Source organism: Theropithecus gelada, chromosome 8 (genome assembly GCF_003255815.1).
Source record: "Theropithecus gelada isolate Dixy chromosome 8, Tgel_1.0, whole genome shotgun sequence".
NCBI classification, from domain to species: domain Eukaryota; kingdom Metazoa; phylum Chordata; class Mammalia; order Primates; family Cercopithecidae; genus Theropithecus; species Theropithecus gelada.
Window position 1 is genome coordinate 125,959,945 of NC_037676.1, and position 18,229 is coordinate 125,978,173.

Consider the following 18,229-nt stretch of genomic DNA (forward strand, 5'->3'; position numbering starts at 1 on the left):
ATTACACATTAGGTTTCTTTCTAAATATTTACAGAAGCTGAAGTTCAGAGTAAATTGTGACTATCCTTAACACAAATACTGCCCGGGCCAAGCTCAGGGCAGGCACATAAAGAGAAAGGAGAATGCTTTGCTGGGTTTGGGGAGATGCAATTACGCATTACAAATACTGAAACTTCTTCCTTAGAAATTATCTTTTGAGGATATGACACAATTGATTCTATAAATAATTGGGGACTTTGAGTATGCATCAGTGGAGTTTATGTGGTTTATTTTGAAAACACAGGTAAACAAAATGTTCTTTGTGATGTAAGCACAATATAGGTCGGGGGAGGAACTGTGTCCAGATTGAATGAAGCCCTGTTGCTTGATCTCCTAGTCATTGTTTGCGTATCTGGAGGCCTTGGTGTGTGGCAATAGAAAGCAGATTAGAAGAGTAGGGGAACTGTCCCTTCCTTAGCTGCCCCCAGTCTTTCTTGGGTTTGATGTGGGAGTCATTATTTTGGAAGGGACTGGTATCCCTTTCCCAGAAACAAGGTTCTTGTTCTGTAGACTGAGATCATACTTCAAGAGAACATTTTGTTCACACAGGTCTTGTTTACTTTAAAAAATCCTCACATTAAACCATTTTCCATTTCTATTGTTAATACCAGGCTAGAACAAGGATTTTAAATTTTCGGTAGAATCTCAACCTACAAAACAGATGAAAGCAGAAAGCAAAGCTGTGCTGGGAGGCGGGAGGGGGGCTTCTTTCCCTAGCCATTGGCATCAATACCACGGTTTTGCCCGCTCAGGTTTTTTCCTTGCACAACTCCAGGAGGCACTATTCACACACTACAACAAGAAGGTACTGCCCTGTCTCCTTCCTGCCCCACCCCACTCCTAGTAGCTGCTGAGGCATCTCCGTGGGACACAATCTGAAACAATGGTCTGACCCAAGCTGTTGGGACTGTACTTTGGATACTTCTCATTTCAGTTACTGCAACATGATTCTTAGGGGCTCTTTGTACAGAGCAGGTTTTCTGATCTCAATAGAAAAAGTACATTATGAGGGTAGATTCCAAACAAGTCTCTAAGACTCTAGTTAAACAGGCAGCAATGCCTGCAGGGAGGTTATTAGAGGAGCAGTGGAGACATTTCTTTCTTTGAAAATCGGTTTCCCCAAATGGACAGCAGCTGACAGCAGAGCCCTCTGCGCTCCGGCACTGACGATAGAGTTAGAGGGCTGAAGCCTCTGGCGTGGAATGGGGAACATGTACAGGGGAGGGGCAAAGCATGAGGCACACAGTGGGGAGGCAGCAAAGTGGGATATGGGTATGCGTACCTGCCATTTATGCTGAGCCCTGTTTCGGGACTTTCCTTTGGCTTTATAGCTATATAAGTCTTTCATATTTGGTAACATTGGAGACTGTAATGTAATCCTGCATGATGCAGCAGTTTGGGAAACTCTGTTGCTTGGCCTGGGATTGCTGGGAGTGTCAGAAGTTAAGACTCAGGCTTACAGCATAAATAAATGGCAAAACCTTGAGTTTTTGTGCTGAAAATTAAAATTCAACCCTAAGCCAGGATGACTCATGCTACATAAGAAACCCCAGTGATCTCAGACTAGCATCTCTGTGCTTTTGGTCAGAAGCCATCAGAAAACTCATAGAACCAGGGTCTAAGAGCAGGCTGAACTCTAAAAGCATCAGCAATAAATATCAAGAATGATGCTTGAGCAAGGCTTTTGAAATGGATGAATAGATAGCATTTTAGAGCTGGTTTCATGTAAATAATCATCAAATCCATAGATTACCTTATTGTACATGTAAGCTTTAGCTCTGATTTTTGGCACCGTTTGTTCACCCAGGGAGACTCCTGACAATTGCTAATGTTCATTGAACGCCTACTGCATGCCAGGTACTAAGTGCCTATTTCCGTTAACTCATTTAATCCTTATTAACCCGATGAAGTAGGTACTATTATCCCTATTTTACAGTTTGGGAAACCGAGGCACAGAACCCTTAATAACTTGCACAAGGACATACGGCTGTAGCCTAAAGCTGACTTCTTAAACTGTATACATTCAAACAAATCACCTGGAACACCTGCTGTAACACAGATGGTCAGACCCCAGCCCCGGGAAAGCTGATTCAGTAGGTCTGGTGGGGACTGAGAATTCTCAATTAAAACAAATTCTCAAGTGATGCTGATGCTGCTGTTTCAGGATCAACTTTGAGATATAGCCTGGAGACTGTACTTTCAGGTAGAGAGTCATACACACACACACACACACACACACACACATACATGCATGTACCCAGAAACTCCATCTGTGGACCCCGTAGTGTGGGAAGAGGATCTCGGTCACAGACACAGAGAAGTCCTCCAGCTTAGAGGCTACACAGCTTCAGGAACAGAGACCCGGGGAGTGCAGGGTCGGCTGTCTTTGATCATGACTCTGGGCACGTTTTGAAAGGAGCAGGCCCTAAAGGTTTATATACAGTCATGATAAAATTCCAAAGCTTTATTGTCTTTTTATCTGCTGGCAACACATAGGAAATGCTATTTGGAATGAGGAGCAGCCAGCTTCAGCTGAGGTAGGAGCTCAGGTCGGGGAATCTTGGAGTTCTCATCCACTCTCTGCTACCGACTTGCTGTGTGGTCCTGATAAGTTACAGATGGTGCCTCACTCAACAGACTTTCCTTGTCCAGCAGTTGTGGGTCACAATAGCTGTTCAGCCTACATTATAGTTATGGTGTTGTTGTGAAATTGAGTGAGACACAGAACATAGAAGTGCTTTGAATAGGTAAAAGGCCTCTACACATATAAAATAGGATGCCAAAAAAAAAAAAAAAATTCTGATATTCCACTCCAGGCATTTTGCAAGTAAAGACTGCTTTTCAGGGAAGGACTTACTGCTAAGGGGCCTTGAAATAACTAACTCACCTTGTGGGCTTAAATTTATCCTGGGGTTAAAATACAATGTATGTGCATCTTTTCAGGAGCCTATCTTTGAGGTACATCATATCTGTCTTGAGAATGGTGGGCACTGTTAGCCAACTGTAAACTGGAGTAATAATAGCAAACGTTAGTATGCTTGCCACATGCCAGCTACTATTCTGAGTCTTTATCTTATTTAACCTTAAAATCACTCTGGGGGTGTGAAGATGATGTTCATGGTCCCTGTTCTACAAAAGAGGATGGAGAGATTTGGTCACTTGCCAGTGGTAGCCCCAGGATTTGCACCTGGGCTCTTGGACTCTGAAGCTTTGCCGCTGAATGGGACACTTGCTTCCCTGGGCTCTGTTGTGCAGCCAGTTTCCAGCCTGGGTACTACATCTGGGTCTGGACGATTCTTTGTGGTGGGCTGTCTTGTGCACTGCAGGCTGTTTAGCAGCATCCCAGGCCTCTGTTCACTCGATGCCAGGACCACCACCCCCAACTGTGACAACTCCAAATAATTCTAGACATTACCAAATATTCCCTGGGTAGGAAAATCGCCTCCAATTGAGAACCACTGTTGTAAAAGATCCCCAATTCCTTACTGCAGATTTTGGCTTCTTTTGGAAATAACTTAAGACACTTTCAGAGTGAACTCTTTTGCCCTAATACTTTATGACTTACAATTTGATAGGCTTGAAAGGTGGCTCGTAACTGCTTGTAGCTCCTCTTGGCCAAGACTTCATTGAAGGCAAGCTCATCAGTGCCCCAGCGGCCTTCCCCTGCCTCAAGGGTCAAATACAAACACTTTGAAAAAGGCTTTTGTGAAAAGACTGATTATACAGTGCCGTGACCAGGCCTCACTTACAGGAAATTATAAACTATGCATTGAATAGAAGTCAAATGGACTAAGCACTTTCAGCTTCTAACCCACAAATGTATTTCACATACTTATTTATATTGTTTATGCCATTCTTTGTTCCAAAACGGATCTGATGTGGTCAACCCCAGAGTATAAGAATAGGAAGCATTCATTTAGATTCATGGACACTAGATATGTGATCTATAAAGAGATAAGCATGTCTTTGTTTCTTAAAGGTCATACTTATTTCCCAAGTAACTCCTCTTTGCATGAAATAAACATTTGTTGAAAATAATGCTAATAAATTAAAGAAAAAGAATTTGCAGAGACTGGCATGTCTGCACACATACATCATACAGATCTTTGGCGTCCTGACCAGCTAGATCTTTGTCCACGTCATCTCCTTCATTGCGATTAGCCTAGAAAAATGGACACCTTGTTATTAACTTGCATTCCTGCTTGACCACAGAAAAGAAAAAGACAAAGTACTGGAGAAAGAGGTGAGTTCTTTCTCAGCTCGGCTCAGGTCAGCCTGGCAAGGAGGCAACACCCGCTCTTTGCTGCCATCTTTTGGGCACAATGGATAAACCGAGTAGCTCCTGTGGTAACACTTGGTTTTGCCTTTTTTTTTTTTTTTTTTTTTTTGTAGAAACCAGACTCACCCACAAACCCCATTGACCTCTGAGCAGACTGAGAGCGATCTCTGATTTTCCCTAGAGTGAGTCCATTGGAAAGCAAGTCCTCTTCGTTTCAAAAGATCAGATTTCCCCACTCAAGGTACCAGTGCTAAAGAACCCCGAGAGTTGGTCAAGGAAGTCTAACTTGAGCCCTTTGTGGTGGGCAGAATTCTAAGATGACCCAGTGGTCCACATCCTTGTATAATCCCCTTCCCTTGAGTGTGGGTGAGAGCTATGAATGTGAGGAGATGTCGCTCCTGTGATTGTGTTATATTCAATGGCAAAGGGGAATTTTGCAGATATAATTCAGGTCTCCAATCAGTTGAGTTCACCAAAAAGGAGATTATCCTTGGTCAGCCTGATCCAATCAAGTGAGCTCTTCTTAAAAGGTCAGAGATGGAAGAAGTCAGAGAGATGAGCTGCTGCTGGACTGAAAGAAACCAACAGCCATGTGGTACACTGCCCTGGGGGACCGTGTGGAAGGGAGCTGCTGGCGGTCTCTAGGAGCTGATAGTAGCTTCTGCTGAACAGCAAGAAAATGGGGACATCAAACACAACCATAAGGAAATGAATTCTGCCAACAATTAATGAGTTTGGAAGAAGACTCTGAGCCTCAGATGAGACGGCAGCCGTGGGCGACACCTTGATTTCAGCCTGTTGAGAACTTGACCAAAGCGAACCCAAATATTCCCCAGCTGGATCTCCAAGGTACTACTTGGACTCCTAACGCATGGAAACTGTGAGATGATAGATCTATGTTGTTTTGAGGTGCTAAGTTTGTGGCGATTTGTTCTGCAGCAAGAGAAAACGTAAGCAGCCTTCCTGCTGCGGTGGAAGCCTCTCTCTCCTGTTCTCTGCTGTCAGTGTATCCCATTGGGAGAAACGAAACAGAAAATGCACAGAGCTCGTAAAGATGGGTGTGTCCATGAGAATACAGATGTGTCTGTGTAGAGGTCCTGGGGGGACTGTGTCCCAGCAGGGCCAATTCTGAAAGCCCTGATGTCCTGGCTGAGTTTCTTGTGGTAGTTCTTACTGGCCCAGGATCCAGTGGATGCTGGGAGTAATTGCAGAGTTGTGTTGTGGAAGTGGCCCTGCTTGGGGTCAGATGGTCTGGTTCTTGCTACTGGCTGCACGAACCTGGGCGGGTTACCCACCCTCTCATGGCCTACATTTCCTCATTGGCAAAATGACAAAGTGATGCTTAATGAGCTGATTCATTTACAAAGAGGGATTGTAAACTGCCAATGACTAGGCAGATTGTTTACATGGAAGTAATCCCAATTGAATATAATTTCACCAGAGCTGGGCTGATGGAGCATGTGTTGATAATCCCTCGATAACATTTTTAATATAAGAAAGAAATGTTTATCTACGTTACCCTTTTTCGTCATGGTGCCATGTTGCCAAGGATTCTTTCCTAAGATGATAAAACAGGTGATACCTCTTTACTCTCACCTGTAGCAGGGACACCAGGATTTTTTTTAGGTTTCCACTTGTATCACCTTTGACATCGGATTCGAGGCTCCTGTCAAATACTTCGACAGAAGTAAAAAAGGTGGGAAGAAAGCAGATGATTTAGTTTCCCAGAGGTATTTTGAAAGAAACGTACTTTATTCAAAGCCAGGATGAAATGTCACTTACGCCTTTGGTAGTCCTCTTTGATGGCGACGATTTCCTAGGAAAGGTAATTTTAAAAAAATCAATACTCCAAGGAGGGATTAATCAATAAAAGACACAGAGATACAGAGAGAAGAGGCGTGAGACCATGTCTGGACACAGGGTGCCTTCAAGACTTCCTCTTAAGATGGTCATCCCTGCAGGTCCAGGGCGTATGCCTGGAGCGAGTCTCTGGGGATGTGACGGGCCCCTCTCTCTCTGCAAACATCTCAAACACACAAGTAACAAATGCATACATTCTCCTTTCAACGTGAGAAGTTTACAGCTAGGCTAACACTGTCTTTCACCACCTCCTCACCTGGTCTCACTCTCTCTCCCCCACTCAGGTAACCCATGTTAGAAGTTCAGTGCGTATCAGAAAGATACACAAATTTTTTTTTTTTTGCATTTATATATATATGCGCTACTGAAAACAGATAGAATTGTATAGGTGTCGTGTGTTTAGCAGGTGGAATACTGTACCTATGATTCTTTGACTTAGTTTTTCTCTCAATAATAATATCCTGGAGATCCAGCTATACTTGTACGTAGATAGTCACCTAGAGTTTTTTAAAGGGACACACAATATTCCATGCTGCAATAAGCTGTGGTTTACTCAGCCAACCTCATATTGACCGATGCTTAGGTCATTTCCAAGTTTTCTCTTCTTCAAACAAGGCTTCATTCAGTAACAAACTGGCTGCGTGCAGGAGTGCTAGTTTCTCTCAAGGGTGTGTTCTTGGAGGAACTGCTTTATATTTCAATGTCTAGTGCCAAGGGGTGCACCTCAGGAGCTGCCTCAGTTTACACTTGAACCAGCAGCATGTAAGAGCAGGCTTCCTGCCCCGTCCCCGCCCCCACCCCCAGCCCCGACCAAGCTGGTTAAAATGAAAGTCAGTGGGTGGTGATTGGGAGAAGGTGGTGATGGGGAGAAAGCGGTGGGGAGCCTCGCTGCTGCACTCCTGGGCGGGAGGGAGGGGCAGGCCAGGTGCTGGGGGAGGCTGATCACTTGTGCTTGTGCAGCTCCCTCCCTTTTCTCCTTCCAATCCACGACCAGGAGCTGCCTGAACCTGGCACCTGCTCTCCGCAGGTTTTTCTTCTCATCCCATCAGATCTATTTGACTGATAGATAGGTCTTGCTTATTGGTTGAAGCCAGGACCTTAGAAAAAGCTATGGTCACATAAGATTAGAAAAATATATATGAATGTATTTTTGAGACGAAGTCTCCCTCTGTCGCTCAGGCTGGAGTGCAGTGGCACAATCTCGGCTCACTGCAACCTCTGCCTCCCGGGTTCAAGCGATCCTCCTGCCTCAGCCTCTCAAGTAGCTGGGACTACAGATGCACGGCACCACATCTGGCTAATTTTTGTATTTTCAGTAGAGACGAGATTTCATCATGTTGACCAGACTGGTCTCAAACTCCGCCTGACCTCAAGTGATCCGCCTGCCTTGGCCTCCCAAAGTGCTGAGGTTACAGGCATGAGCCACTGTACCTGGCCTGAAAAATACTATTAAAATTAACCTTTTCACAAAGGCAGGTGCTGACTGCCCTAGCGTTGGCTGCCTCCCTGCTGGGACCTTGGTGCTTCTGGGAAGGGTAGATGCTGAGTGAGGGAAGTTGTGTGCCTCTTGGCCTCAACTCACACTCCTGGGGGAGCCTGTGCTAACCCTCCTCAAAAGCACCATCGCAACCTGACTCCTTGAAATGGAGGATTTTTATTATCTTGTGGGGAGAAAAGAAATCCAGGGATGCTCCGGAAAAGGTTTGCAGCGGTAGCCTGGACCCTGGTGGCACTTCGGGAAAAGCGGCTGAGCAGCGTGAACGGGGCCCAGCACCCAGGCCTTCTCCAGCCATTTTTGTGTCAGGGCATTGTTTGCATTTTGCCTGCTGTCTGCTCCAACCTCTGCTTCTATTTCCTGCTGAGAGGCCTCAAGAATGTTGGGCTTCTCTGGCATTTTCCTTCCTGGGCTGCCGCATTCTGCTGTCATGCATGGTTACTGAAGAGGGAGGGGTCTCTCCTATGAATTATTTGTGAACCCTCTTGACTCTTGATGAGTCCCTTGGTTCTCCTGGCTTCTGGAGCCAGAGACACATAGTTCTTCCCTGTGCCTCAACAAACGCTCTCTTCAGCCCCTGCAAAGGTGGCATGTGCCCGAGGGACATCCCTCTGTCTGATGACAGAAGGACACACAACCCTTAAGGGTAGTGCTGGCAGCCACTGAGGTGTTCACTGGCATCCCCCAGCACCGCTCACCTCTCTTCCTCATTATAGTCTCTTTTGTACCCTATGCTAGCTGACCGCCATGGCCCAGGCAGCGGCACAGACATGCTTGTGCTGCTTGTTGATTTTTCATGTCGGAAGAGCCACAAAGTCAGGCTGGGTGGGGGAAAGTAGAATTGTGCCTCCTGCATATAAAAGCATCCGTTTAGAAAAGAAGAAACTCGCTGGACACAGCTCTTCTGGAAAGATCTATTCTGTCAAGGGGCAGCAACACCAAGACTGACCTCTGGAAGACTGGAAGAGATGTCCTCCCACATGGACCAAGCACACATATGTCTCCCCAAACACCTGCTCACTCCATGGATAGCTTGCTGGGACGTAGGGTCCCTTCTGGGGTCTGCAACCATCTCTACCGGGTGTGTGATGCTCCCTCGTGGGCTCAGCTGGGACTGACCTTATTGGTCCTCGTGCACAGGACCTCAATGAGCACAGACTCATCTGTCCCCAGACCCTTCATAGCCTTCTGCAGCTGCCGGGCGGCATACTCGCTGGGGCGGTCCAGAAGGGCCAACGCTGTCTTCTTGAAGTTTCCACTCAGCTCACTCTCGAGTACTTCCTCCAGCTCCTGGTGGAAGACAGTGAGAGACCTGCTGGGAATGGCCCAGGAGGAGAGGGGCAGGTGTCTGCTTGCACCATTGCAAGTGCTCATGGTTGACAAGAAAGGTGCTGTGGACATGAATTCTGCCAACCTGCAACCTGCTGAGAACATGCACCCTGCTGAGAACATGCATCCTGCTGAGAACCTGCAACCTGCTGAGAACATGCATCCTGCTGAGAACATGCATCCTGCTGAGAACCTGCAACCTGCTGAGAACATGCATCCTGCTGAGAACATGCAACCTGCTGAGAACATGCACCCTGCTGAGAACATGCAACCTGCTGAGAACCTGCAACCTGCTGAGAACCTGCACCCTGCTGAGAACATGCAACCTGCTCTCAGCTGCCCAACCACCTTCCCCCAGGGCGGGCAAAGAGGAGCTCCCTGCTCAGGGCTGGAGACCTCGCTGATGCATCACAATAACAACAGTATCTGCAGAACATTTGAGGGCTCAGAGAGCTTTTTCAGCCAGTTCTCAAGATCGCTGAAAAACCCTCAAGACCTCTTGAACCTGAGAAGATGAAGCATTTTCCCCACATATTCAGCTAGGAAGGACTGAAATACAGGGCTGTTATCTCTAGGACCGGAGAATTTGTCATCCAAATCGGGATGCTTTTCAGTTTGGAAGGGGGCACTATTAGCAATTGCAGAGGACAACAGGGATAAAGAGGATTATCATGGGAAGACTGACGGCCTATATCGTCACTTCAGTTATCGCGCTAAATCCTGGAAGGGACACACATGAGGAAGAACGCAGGTGTGTAGAAGGGGAAGTACATGGAATTCTTACTGGCATCTTTTTTGTTTTGTTTTTTTTTTGAGACAGGGTCTCACTCTGTCACCCAGGCTGGAGTGCAGTGGTGCAATCATGGCTCACTGCAGCCTCGACCTCCCAGGCTCAGATGATCCTCCCATCTCAGCCTCCCAAGTAGCTGGGACTATAGGTACACACTGCCATGCTTGGCTAATTTTTAAAACTTTTTGTGTAGAGATGGGGTTTTGCTATGTTGCCCAGGCTAATCTCACACTCCTAGGCTCAAGTGATCCTCCCATCTCAGCCTCCCAAAGTGCTGGGATTATAGGCATGAGCCACCACGACCCCCAGCCTGGCAGCTATTCTGACAAGCACTTGTCTTCCTCTTTTCTTTGAGCACCTTCTTTTCACAAGAGAACTAACTACCTTCTCCCTGCCTCCCTCTGACAATGTGGTTTAACAGGATAAATGGTCAAGGATGGGCATTAGCCTACCTAGAGTAGTTAATGCCCCAACTTAAACCAAAGACTTTCACGTGGAGCGACAGCCTAAGATAGCTCACATTGGAGGCCCATAGGCCCATAGGCCAGCTGGCATTTCAAGGACACGAACTATAGCATAGGGTGGGCAGCTCCCCAGCAGTGTGGTATGGTGGCAAGGAATACAGCCACAGCAGCTTTGTGACCTTGGAAATGTACTTAATTCCACCAGCTGTCAGTTTTCAGCTCTAGAAAATGGAGTCAGTACAAGACTGACCTCGCAGGGTTATTCGGATAATTAAATATGACAATCCTCGTCAATACTGAGCATAGTGCTTGACACATTTTAAATAGTCAACAAACGCTTATTATCATTAATCTCCCATGCTGAAAAAAATTTTCTAAGAGGAGGGAAATAGACTATTTCTCAAATGAAGCTCTGAGCTTTTGGCCTGGGAGAAAAACCCGGAATATTTTTGTCCAAAGCCCTGGGATCTGCAGTCCTACAAGGGGGTTGTAATATTATGCCTCTGCCCCACAGTGGCTGCTCCAGCCAACACTGCATCTTGTGAAGGCAGGTCTGTGGTCAGTACTCTATGGTGTGGAGTCACCTAAATATTGGAAATATATTTTCAGGCCAGGTAGGCATGATATACAGCTGCAGAGAAGAGAAATCCCAGCTTCCCACTCTTACAAGCCACAGGCATTACAACAAATCCTTGTGTGTTTACATTCTGTCTGGACAGAGTAGTAGGCTCGGGATAGCTCAGCTCTACTCCTGGTTTTCCTGCTAACTCTGTGTTACCATGGGATGGTTATTCTCTTTGGAGGTCAACTGACACGGGGCTGAGATTGGATCATATCTAACATCTTCTAGCTTCGTGATGTTGGGATTCTAGATCACCTCTTTGGCAGTCTCAGCTCTCTGAAACACAGCTGAGAACCAGAAAGTAAGCAAATAATTGGCAAATGAAGTATCACAAAGTTTTGTGCTAGAACATGCCCATTTAAGTTTTAACAGGATCCCTAGGCTTTCACTTTGAACCCATTTACTCTTCTTTAGACTAAAGATTAAGAAGCATTGTATCCGAGTTTTCTTTCTTTCTTTCCTTCTTCCTCTCTCTCTCTCTTTCTCTCTCTCTCTCTTTCTTTTGTTCTTTCTTTTTCTTCTTTCTTTTTTTTTTTTTTTTGAGACGGAGTCTCACTCTGTCACCCAGGCTGGAGTGCAGTGGCCGGATCTCAGCTCACTGCAAGCTCCGCCTCCCGGGTTCACGCCATTCTCCGGCCTCAGCCTCCCGAGTAGCTGGGACTACAGGCGCCCGCCACCTCGCCCGGCTAGTTTTTTGTATTTCTTAATAGAGACGGGGTTTCACCGTGTTAGCCAGGATGGTCTCGATCTCCTGACCTCGTGATCCGCCCGTCTCGGCCTCCCAAAGTGCTGGGATTACAGGCTTGAGCCACCGCGCCCGGCCTGTTCTTTCTTTTTCTTTCCTTCCTTCCCTTCTTTCCCTTCCTCCCCTCCTCCCTTTCTCTTCTTTTCTTTTCTTTTCTTTCTTTCCTTTCCACAGGGTCTCACTCTATCACCCAGGCTGGAGTGCAGTGGTGCAATCACAGCTCACTGAGGCCTCAACTTCTTGGGCTTACGTAACCCTCCAGCCTCAGCCTCCTGAGTAGCAGGGACTACAGGCACGTACCACCATACCCAGCTAATTTTTTACTTTTGGTAGAGATGAAGGTCTCAACTCGTCTCAAACTCCTGGGCTCAAGCGATCCTCCTGCCTTGGCCTCCCAAAGTGTTGGGATTACAGGTGTGAGCCACCTTGCCTGGCCTGACTTTTCATATTGGTAGGGTGAATGTGTCTTGGGAGGGTACTGGAATTAGGGATGTTGACAGGGATAAAAATTCACCTTCAGACCGGGCACGGTGGCTCATGCCTGTAATCCTAGCACTTTGGGAGGCTGATGTGGGCAGATCACGAGGTCTCAGGAATTTGAGACTAGCGTAACCAAAATTAAAACAGAAAAATTTTACTAAAAACACAAAACTTAGCCAGGTGTGGTGGCACGTGCCTGTAATCCCAGCTACTCAGGAGGCTGAAGCAGGAGAATCGCTTGAACCTGGGAGGCAGAGGTTGCAGTGAACCAAGATTACGCCACTACACTCCAGCCTGGGCAACAGAGTGAGACGCCATCTCAAAAAAACAAAACAAAACAAAACAAAACAAAACCAGCTTCATGCATTCAATTAAATGCAATTGAACTGAAGATGCACTTATTTTCATCAAAAATTACATTGATGAGCCTAAGAGTAAGGAGAGAAGCAGAAAAAGCACAAAAGCACAGCCATTTGGGCCATCTAGTGTATGAGCAAATAGCTCTACTTATGGCACTGGGTCCTCCAGGAATGGATACTGTTTTTGAAGTCAGAAGACTTGGATGTGAGACTTGGATGTGGGTCCTGGTTCTCTCTCTCTTTTTTTTTTTAGATGTGTGTTGTTGTAAAATGGAAACAATCATAGTTATCATAGCTTTCCTGTATTGGTACATACTGGCCTTATCCTGACTGGTTCTCCCAGAAACCTGAGAAGGGAGCTAAGTTGTCATCTTCTTTCTATCCATGAAAAGACCAAGGCCTGAAGCAATTGTTACCTGCTCAATATCAAATAAATAGGAAAACCCATCTTCATCTTTCTATGTATCTATTTATACATACAGTGATTGAAATGGTAAAAGTCTGATAAATACAAATGAGAATACAGCATAATAATTGATATTCATTTTGCATAATGATAATTCTAATGACATTAAGAAAAGGTTGTGTTCATTATATATTAATAAAGAAATAAGAAAGCCTAATGCATACTTGAAGACTTCTCTATATAACATTATTTTCAACAATAAAAAGAATGAAAGAAAAGAGAAAATGTAAAGAAAAAAGGTGTTGATAGCTTAATGAAATGGAGGGTTTTTTTTTTTTTTGTAGTTTTCTGTAACAATCACTTATGAAAAATTCCTGTATAAAGACTCACTTGTGGAAACTGATTTTCAAATTACTGATCTATCTACATATGTACAGTTAGTTCAGATTAAGTGAAAAAAACACTAGGCTCTTAACAGAAAAGTGAAGTCAATTTAAGAAATAATGAGTTTAAGAGTACTGATTTTACAGGCTATTGAGCTAACAAAGCAATTTCAGTTTTTCTGAACTCCATTAATGCTTTTAAGTGGTGATTTCAGTTTTCCTCCTGGGCTGACTCAGTAAAGCTATAAAGATAATCTGCATGGCCATGGGGACATGAGGAAGCCGACACGGCTGAGGCCACGGCTGGGTGCGCGCTTGCTGACTACCCCTGGAATCACCTTGCCGTACGTTGTCTTGTACTTTTGCTTGATTTGTTGCCTCTCATCTGATGTCCTGCCCGATAAGATTTCAATGATGGCTGCTTCATTGGTTCCTAAAATGCAGGAGAAACAAACAAAGCCACAGTGAACAAGAAACAAGATGGAAGTTTATTTTAGTCCAGGGTGAGGAAGCCAGGACTCAGAGTTTAAAGGTGGGCAGAGGCATCTATGAACCCAATGGACCCTTAGCTTTGATGCCTTGTGCTGAAAACTGTATTCTTTTCACTCACTTAGTCAAATAGCCATTGAGGCCTCACAGTGCATGGCACACAGTGCTAGGCATTGTGGTGGAAAGAGGAACGAGTATGGCCAGTTCCTTGATTTTATTCCTAGGGAAATGAAAACATTTATCCACCCAACGCTTGTATGTGAATGTTCATAGCAGCATTACTCATAATAGCTCAAACACGGAACAGCCCCAGTGTTCATCACCTGAATATGAATAAAGAAAATGTGGAGTATCCACACAACGGAATGCTATTTGGTCAGAAAAAGGAATAAATTACGGGTAGATGTTACAACACGGATGAACCTTGAGAACGTTATGCTAAGTGAAAGAAGTCAGTCATAGCAGATCACATGTTATATAATTCCATTCATATGAAAGTCCGGAATAGTAGAATATACAGAGGCTGGAAGTATACTAGTGGCTGGGGTGGGTGGGCTGCCTAGGGGGATGGTAGCTGGAGTCCAGGGCTACTTTTTGAAGTGATGAAAATGTTCTAAAATCGACTACGGTGGCAGTTGCATGTATCTGTGAGTATAATAAAAACTATTGAATTAAACACTTTAAATGGGTGAATCATATGGTGCATGAATTATATCTCAATAAAAATGTGTTTAAAAACAACGAGGAAAAAGACGGCCTGTTCCTTGGCCTCTGGGTGCTTACAATTGCATGAACAAGATTAAGATATAGGCTCAAACTGTTACAATATTAACCCCACCCGTACAGTTGTTAATCTCAGGAGAGAAGTCTTGATTGAAACTATGAAGGGAGGTTGCCCCTTTTAACTCCTATTACCTTTAAATTATGCTTTTTTTAAAAAGCTTTTTTCCCCCTGATGCTCAAAGTAATATAAGCTTATGGCAGCAATTTGATCAGTACTGAAAACTATAGTGAATAAGAAAGAAGGGGGGAATATCCATGTTTGAACCAGAAACCAGGATCAGAAAGATGACCCAGGTATTTCCACTGTGGGAATGAGAAAGACTGTTTTATCACCAAGCCCCACATTAGATTTATTCAGGCTGGATTCAAATCATGGCTCCACCCTGTACTGACTGCATGACATTGGGCAAGTGATTTGTCTTGCTAAGTCTCAGTTTTCCCACCTGTAAGATGGGGGTAATAGTATACAATAGAATAGAAATAGAATATACAATAGAATGAAACGCGAGAATCCAAGTGTGGGTCCAGTCTGTGGTGGTCCTGAGAGTGCACGTGGGAAACCCGGGACACCAGGGGATGTAAATGACCACGCGCCTGGCACTGCCTCACATCCATGCAGGGTGTGCACAGGGACCAGACTCCATGAATTGCTCACCCCAGGGATCAAGCTCACTGGGATCAAGGCACAGCCGTCAGCAATTATGGGAGCTGGAGGAAACGTCAGAGACTACCTAGTCCAAGCTCTTACAGATGAGGAAGCTGATGCACAACACAGTGCCTCTTCTCGGTTCCTGCGTGTACCTGACTGTTCTGCAGCATTTGAATTCTGCAGTTGGGAGTTCTTTTTTTTTTTTTTTTTTTTGAGACAGGGTCTGGCTATGTCACCCAGACTAGAGCGCAGTGGCATGATCACTGCAACCTGCACCTCCTGGGTTCAAATAATTCTCTTGCCTCAGCCTCCTGTGTAACTGGGATTATAGGCACCCACCACCACGCCCGACTAATTTTTGTATTATTAGTAGAGACGGGGTTTCACCAAGTTGATCAGGCTGGTCTCAAACTCCTGGCCTCTGGTGATCCACCTGCCTCAGCCTCTCAAAGTGCTAGGATCACAGGCATGAGTTGCCGCACCTGGCCTGCGGTTGACAATTCTTTGAGTAAAACACCTTCCTAGATGACTTTGTACCTCCTTTCCCAGTCCTTCCTTTCTCCTCTCCATCACCTTCCTCTCAGCGTTCTTGATTGACTTTTATTCTTCTGCTGGCTTTTTAAACTCGGTTTTCAGTTCTCCTCTCTAATGGAGTCACTCCTTTCCCAGGCGACTCTCGCCCTTTTACTGATGACTCCAAGATCAGCGCCTCTAGCCCTAATCTCTCCTCTGAGTTCAGATCTTATTTCCAGCTGCCTGTAGCCAGCTTCGTACAGATCTCCCAAGGCATTTCAACTTCCGCTGTAGCTTAAACTGAACTCATTTTGTCTATCCTTAAATCCATTCCCCATCCTGTTCCTTTGTCTCAGCACATGGCATCACCTGGATTAGAGAAAATCCAAAGTCACCTTTGAGGGCCCACCTGTCTTTTTTACTCTCAAATATTACCAAGTCCTGCCTGTCTCACCTATGAGACAACTCTTTCACCTGTTCCTTTTCTTCATTCCTACTGTCACTGCCTAATAGGCCCTAAGTGTTTTTAGCCCCCACCCCGACACCAGGCTCTGATCTCTGCAGTCCACCCTGGGAAGCTCGCATGTATTCATTTCACACCATGCTTTAAATACCTTTAATGATTCCTCTTGACTCCTATAATGACATCAGAATCCCTTACGGTGGCGTTGAGACTTCCTGCAGTTGGGTGTCATGCTTCTCTTCTAGACCCATCTCTGCACACAGCAGCCCAAGGCTTACTCACCTAATCTCAGCCACACTTGTTAAGTTTCTGCTTCCTCTGTTTTGGCACAGCACGCTATTTACATGTATATTTCCAGGATCATTGCAGTGATTATCTAAGACTGCAGTACTGACATTCTGAGCCCAACACCTGGGCTCTAGGGAGTGGCCACTAAATGGCAGTGTGTGCTGTTATGGTGCCACTCACTGCTGTCTTGCTCTGGTTGGTGGGTGGACCTAGATGATGGCTGCCACCCAGCTGAGCCATCAGGATCCTGAAGGAACAAGATCGTGCAAATGCATTTTGATGCATTTTGATGGAAGGCTTGAGAGTAGGAAAAATCTAGGCCATGAGGATGGGAAATGAATGGAGGGAACCTAGCTGGAGATGGGGAAGAGAACAAAAGGGAGCCCTGGCAAAAAATAATGTGAGCTGTTTAATCCTCCCTCCGCGCCAGCACCAGCCCTCAGAGTCCACTTTGGAAAGACAGAGAGGGGACTTAGAAAGACAGGCCTGAGCAGGGGTCTGATGTGACAACTGTGTTCCAAACCTTTGGGTCCTTGGATCATTCACTTAACCTCAAAGAGTATTTTCACCTCCACAGCTCGGGGAACATTTAGCTGTTTCATTCCTATTGGAGAAACAGAATTCTAGGAGGAGCTCACTTGCAAAAATAGCAGGAGTGAGTTACCTGCCTGGTGCTGGCTTGGTTTCAACACTGGGATTCACGTTGTCCTCCTTCACTTCCTCCCAGAGCTTCAGAGCTTCGCCTCCATCATGGGTATCCAATTGCTCATTCTATGACATTATCTTTTTTTTTTTTTTTTTTTTTTTAAAAAAAAACCTTTGAGTGTCAGAAATCTCACTTCAAAAGGGATTTCTTTTTCTTGTAAATATCTCTCGAACCTACCCCTTTCTTTCTATTCAGGCCACCCCTGTCCCAGACGAGGGCCTCGGCCTCTCAGGCCTGGATCCTGGCAGGTGCCAAGCCCAGAAGGAGCCTTTCTGGCCACAGGAGGCCCAGTCACTGTACTGGGCCTGCCAGGAAGCTGGGGCTCATGTCTGGCTCTCCCTTTTCCCTCACCCCACATTCAATCAGACTAAGGTCTCTCCATTCCACCTCCTTAGTGCCTCTCAGATGCACCCGTTTCTCTCCATCCTCATCTCCACCCCATCGCTCAGCACAACTACGGATACCGCCCACATGCAGGTTCCTCTGTTGCTCTCACTTTTTCCAGTTGGCATTCACTGCCCCTAGAACAACCGTTCTGAAGTGTACATTGGCCTGCTCACCCCTCTGCTTCAAACCCTTCAGTATAGGCCTCTCAAATGCAGAATGAGGCTTCAACTCTGCAGTGGGGCCTATGGGGGCCTTTTGGCCGCTCAAAGTCTCGTCCTCCTACCTGTCCTCCCCCAGGCTACTTTCCACCCACCTCGTAGATGATTTGCAGCTCCTGGAACAAACAACACTTCCTTTCTCGCCTCTGGGTCTTTGCATGGGCTCTTTCCCCCATCGGGAACATGCCGATCCTCACCTCTGCTCCCACTTCGCCTTCAGGTCTCAGCTCCCTGCACACTCCTGGACAGATGAGGCATCTCGCCCTCTGTGTCTCTCATGCTGCCTGCTCTTCCTGTCTCTGCCAGGACACACTGCAAGTTCCACGGGAGCAGAGTGTTTTGTTCACCACGGTATTCCCACAGAAGGCTGTCAGTATTTATCAGATGACTTGCTGAATGAACGGATGCTTAAACGTGTGCACATGCGAATGAATGAATGAATGGATGAATGAGGAAGTTTGCATGTCATCACGACAGAACCT

General features: G+C 45.8%; 1 protein-coding gene across 2 annotated transcripts in view; it reads right to left on the reverse strand.

Annotated features, from left to right (window-relative positions):
• The window catches only part of ANXA13 (annexin A13), a 58,356-nt gene that overhangs the window by 9,006 nt on the left and 31,121 nt on the right, over nt 1-18,229 (reverse strand). For both annotated transcript variants that reach the window (XM_025394559.1, XM_025394558.1), the window contains 6 exons: nt 13,590-13,684; nt 8,793-8,963; nt 6,101-6,134; nt 5,915-5,994; nt 4,133-4,201; nt 3,605-3,706 (listed from right to left, as the gene is read on the reverse strand). In XM_025394559.1, coding sequence (XP_025250344.1) covers nt 3,605-3,706; nt 4,133-4,201; nt 5,915-5,994; nt 6,101-6,134; nt 8,793-8,963; nt 13,590-13,684 — 551 coding nt within the window. The remainder of the gene's footprint in view (nt 1-3,604; nt 3,707-4,132; nt 4,202-5,914; nt 5,995-6,100; nt 6,135-8,792; nt 8,964-13,589; nt 13,685-18,229) is intronic.